A 4,797-nucleotide genomic window follows, 5' to 3' on the forward strand; every position below is an offset into this window, starting at 1 on the left:
GTGGTGTCAACAACATCCTGAAAGGCCCGGACTGCAAAGGTTTCATGAATGAAAAGAAAGGCATTAATTTGTGCAGGAGATGTCAATATTCTGCATGATAACGTGAAGGAAATAAACTTGTCAATCTTGTTCTCGACCTGCCCTTTAGCTGGACTTAAGCGACTGCATCAGCATGGAGAGACGAACAAGGAGGCGGTCCTCTGATCAGAGATGGTTGGATGAGTCATCCAGCGCCTTAGGGAGTCGGTCTGTGGGATCTGCGTGGGAGAGCTCAGTCGCCAATGAACACGCTCCTGCAGAAATGTTGCACTCAAACAGTGCAATTATCAAAGGCCTATTGAAGTCTAGAAACAAGTGACATTGTGCCGTCAGTGTAAGTCAGAGTCGTGGATGTGAACAGAGGCTTTTGTAGACACTCACCTGTGGCTGATCTGATGGAATAAATTTACTGTTGAAATGCTGCTTTCAAGGTTCTCAACTTTTCTTCAACTTTTCTACCATTCAGTTACAAAACTTAGGAGGTAGAAAACATTAAATTTCAATGTCATTCTGAACATTTTTAAAGGATTCAATCTGGAGAAAGATGATATATTTCACCTTCACAAAAGAAAGATAACTACCACTAATGTGCATTTTAAGAAGGCACCTCTTCAATTTAGCATTGTTTTCATAATCTATATGGTATTTTTTATTACTTGGTTATTCATGTATAGCCTAAATAAAATAATAAACACATTTTCAGGGGCCAAAAGTTACTATGGCCTATTTTGACCCACTTGCACTCACTGATAATTCATTACAAGTAAATGTTCTGTATCCCAAATGTCACTTAACTATACTTAAACGATCAAATGTAAAAGTATCAATCACACTCCTTTCTGAATGTTATATTATTAATAATACAGTGTAGTTTTGGACATTGTTCATTAATGTATTTTATATTTTTATACCAATTATAGGTACTTTATATATTACTGGTTCGAGTAAGAGTAAAGCACTGCATCATGTTTTATAAGCTCCTTATATGTTTTGCATTTAAAATCTTAATCTGGAAAGTAATTAGTAATTAAAGCTGTCAAAGAAATGTAATGGAGTAAAAAGGAAACAATTTCTCTATGAAAATGAAAATGCTAAAGTAAAGTAAATGTATCTCAGAATATTCTAATGTCCACAAATATTATTAAATAATATTCTAATATTTTATACTATGACACCATGGAATAAATTCATTCATTCTATAAGATATATATGCTATGAAATAGCAGAATATGTTATATATTATGATGAAAACAAAAGTATGATAATAATTGTTGCCATAAAATAACGTGAATACCTTTAAAGAGTAACATAATTCACCTGACACTAACCGCAACCCCCCCTGTAGGAACATTAAAGGACTATAATGTTTGGACTGAGCGCCATCTTTTGCTTCGGCTTCACTCGGAAGTAGTCGTGTGTTGTCGGACCAAGCCGGTGTGCCAGAGGGCAGTGCGAGCGCAGCGGCTCTCAGCGCTCGAGACAAGCACCATTCATCTGACCGCGGGCACACACCTGGTCGGGACCGAGGAGAACAGTTTAACCACGGAAACAGCTCCGCACAGGTGAGTTTCCACCTGAATTTAAACTTCTACTTTCCTCTCGTCAACTTTTGCAAACCCTGAGTTTCTTGTATGGGAGAAAAAGTCCCCAGACGTTACCAGAAAGTTGCAAGTTTTGCGCATTGAAGTAGCAAACATTAAGAACCCGGTACTTTTTATTTATTGACGTCATGTACGTAAACAACTACGACATGAAAAAAAGTCTCTAGGTTTTGAAAAAAAAAGAGCAAGAAAAGACAGTTTAAAGTTTTATTTGTCGTGAGGCTGACTTTATTTTTCCTGATACCTGTCAACAGCACCCGGGTTAATCACTTAAGGAATGTGGTGCCATTAGGACGGGAGCCGAGAGCTGAAAGTTCATATCAACTTCAACTTTTAACTTAATTTTCACCAACTTGGTGTGAAAGGAGGGACTTATCAAGAAGGGATCATGGCCACAGGCGGATTTAAGTCAAACGCTACGACAGACTTTCTGGAGGAATGGAAGGCAAAACGGGAGAAAATGAGAGCCAAAATGCTGGGGGACATTGCCGCAGCGACCGGTGCTCCCTTGGGCTCCGGTAACACAAACAGCAGCAGCCGCCACGCCGCTCCGCCGGGCACCGAGCTCACCAACAACGGAAACCCGGAGCGAAGCGCCTCCTCTGGGAACTGCCTCCCCTCCTCCTACTCGGTGGCTCGGTCCTCCTCCGGCACGGTTCTAAAGAGACCCGAGGAGGAAACGCACCACCCTGCCGCTCACCCTCCTGCACCCACTTCCACCCCGGTGAGCAACCTGAAGAAGGCCCCGCCTCAGACGGAGAAGGCTCAGTGCGCTTCCCCGGACTCCAGCCCCATGGCTTGCAATGACAGCGACAAGGAAAGTCCATCACCCAGCAAGGGCAAGGAGAAGAAGAGCACCGGCCCCAGCGCCAGGAAGGGGAAAGGACAGATAGAGAAGAGGAAGTTGAGGGAAAAGAGGAGATCAACAGGTGTTGTCAGCATACCATCCAATGAGGTGAGTGAGTCCATGATTTATGTTTAACGCGATGTGATGGCATGTTGAGTGAATCCCCTGCAGGGAAAGCGCTTCTTCTCTTAGCTGTCACCTCCACGGGGGAAGTCAGAGGTCACTTTAGATACAGAACCGGATTAACCTCATGAGGAAAAGTGGCTGTTTTTGCTGCTCAGGGTTTGGAGTCGGGGCTTGTTCATCCTGCTGCTACAAAGTGGGACAATATGGAGGTCCATGCTGGGATGGAGGAGGCTGTCAAAGCTTGTGTAAAGGGCAAGAGTTTTTTTACCTTTGCTGCATGTAAAGTCTCAACACACCTCAGAGGCTGCAACCAGAACATGGCCAGACCGATTCTGAGTTTTTCAGGCCAATATTGATTCTGATATTTGAGATTTCAACCAACAGTCATTTTCATTTTCGATCAACCTTTCTATAGTTTTTTTTTTTATTATTAATAATTAAGTTGTTTAGTCTGTATATTGTCACAGGAATGGGACAAAGGTTTGTGATAAACTTCCAGAGCCCATTGTGACGTCTTCAAGCTGCTTGTTCTGTCCAACCAACAGTCCATAATCCAAATGTTTTAACTTTAAAACAGTTTAAAACGTAGAAAAACACATTTAGGAAGCTGAAACTAGTGAGTCTTTGAATTTTTTAACTTAATAAATGACTTAAATTACTAATCGAATAAAATATCAAAACTGTAAACACCAAATGTAACACCAACAAAAGCTATAATAGTTACAGTTGGAACGAGAAGAATCCAAAATAAACAAAACTGAGCTAGGGAAAACATTAAAAGAAGTAGTATGTGGTGTGGACGAGCCTGTATTACGAACAATGAATTTGTTTGTTTGTTTTTTTTAGTTAAAATAGTCAAATAGTCTCCTGGCATGTCTGTCCTGCAACTTCCTGTTCTTATCAGCTGATGTTTACATATCAGCAATACATTTTGTGATAAGCTGACTTCAGCTCATAAAGCTGGTCAGAACAGAATTAGTGGGCATGCTGCTGAATAGTTGTGGTCGCAGAAAACTATGATCCACATTCAGCAGGGTTATAAAACCACAGCCAGTGTGCATTCATTTAAAACAGTGGACCAGTTTTCTATTAAATACCAAATCCACAAGGAGTTGAAGAGGTTAGGTCAGTTCTTATTGTGCAAAGTGACGGGTTATTTGTACAGGGCTTCCTTGAATTAGTTATTGTTGTACTTCAGTGTCATATCTGATATGAATGTCTGTTTACTGATGTCATTTGGAAGTTTTTCTCATTTTGTATCTTTTATGTTTTACATTTTCCCTGGTTTTAATGCTTTTTAACATCTTTTGTCCATGTTCTCACTTTAACACATTATCTCTTGGTTTCTGTGTGTGTGTGTGTGTGTGTGTGTGTGTGTGTGTGTGTGTGTGTGTGTGTGTGTGTGTGTGTTGTAGGTCCATAAAGTGTTGTGGGTCCATGAATAATTCAAATCAAACAACAGCACTTGTTTTCCAAAAGTCTCCAAATTCCTCCCATACATGTGTCTGGTTTAATCGACCCTCTGGAGCGATAGAAATGAAAGCAGCTCTCAGATGTTGGAGAGAAAAAGGGAAGGAGGGAGGGGGGGGTAGTGGCTGGTGGTGGAGAGTGTGTGTGTGTGTGGTGTGGTGTGTGTGTGTGTGTATTGGACAGCGGTGTTGGGGCATTCATTGTTATTGAATTTAAATCATGTCAGACTCTTGCCTAATTCCTGTGGTGCAGACACATGCAGGAACTCTGATACGAAGCCGTGCCAGCCGAGTGCTGTGAGTGTGTGCGCTCACTTACACACTTTCAAAACCAAACGATTTATCCAAAAATACTTGGAATACGTGTTCTTTTCATTAAGGTGATAGTGTAAGTGGTAGTGAGATATGCCTTTAGTAGTGGTCCATAACCACCCTGTTTCCCGTATACACACACACACACACACACACACACACACACACACACACACACACACACCACATTTGAGCTCAGTGCCCTCGGGGCAGCACAACTTGGAGTTTGACCAGTTTGTCAGTTGGTGCTCCACATCCTGTTATTAGGTGCTCAGCAGTGCTGAGCAAAGCCGTTTGAAAACTGGTCACAAGCCAGGCGGTAATGCGGGGCTTCAGCACTCCGGGCTGTGCCAGATATGTTAGATCGAGCCCATAGGCGGCTGATTGTGTTGTAAAGTGGGCG

General features: G+C 41.9%; 1 protein-coding gene across 1 annotated transcript in view; it reads left to right on the forward strand.

Annotated features, from left to right (window-relative positions):
• Positions 1-1,441: 1,441 nt before the first annotated feature.
• pawr (PRKC, apoptosis, WT1, regulator) overlaps positions 1,442-4,797 on the forward strand; it is a 62,899-nt gene continuing 59,543 nt past the window's right edge. Inside the window, exons 1-2 of the mRNA XM_023413157.2 lie at positions 1,442-1,601; positions 1,895-2,595. Of these exons, the coding sequence (XP_023268925.1) occupies positions 2,029-2,595 (567 nt within the window). The 5' untranslated portion in view covers positions 1,442-1,601; positions 1,895-2,028. The remainder of the gene's footprint in view (positions 1,602-1,894; positions 2,596-4,797) is intronic.

The sequence above is a fragment of the Seriola lalandi genome, unplaced genomic scaffold (genome assembly GCF_002814215.2).
Source record: "Seriola lalandi dorsalis isolate HSWRI2012SDOR001 ecotype SW California unplaced genomic scaffold, Sedor1 jcf7180002054504, whole genome shotgun sequence".
Lineage (NCBI taxonomy): Eukaryota > Metazoa > Chordata > Actinopteri > Carangiformes > Carangidae > Seriola > Seriola lalandi.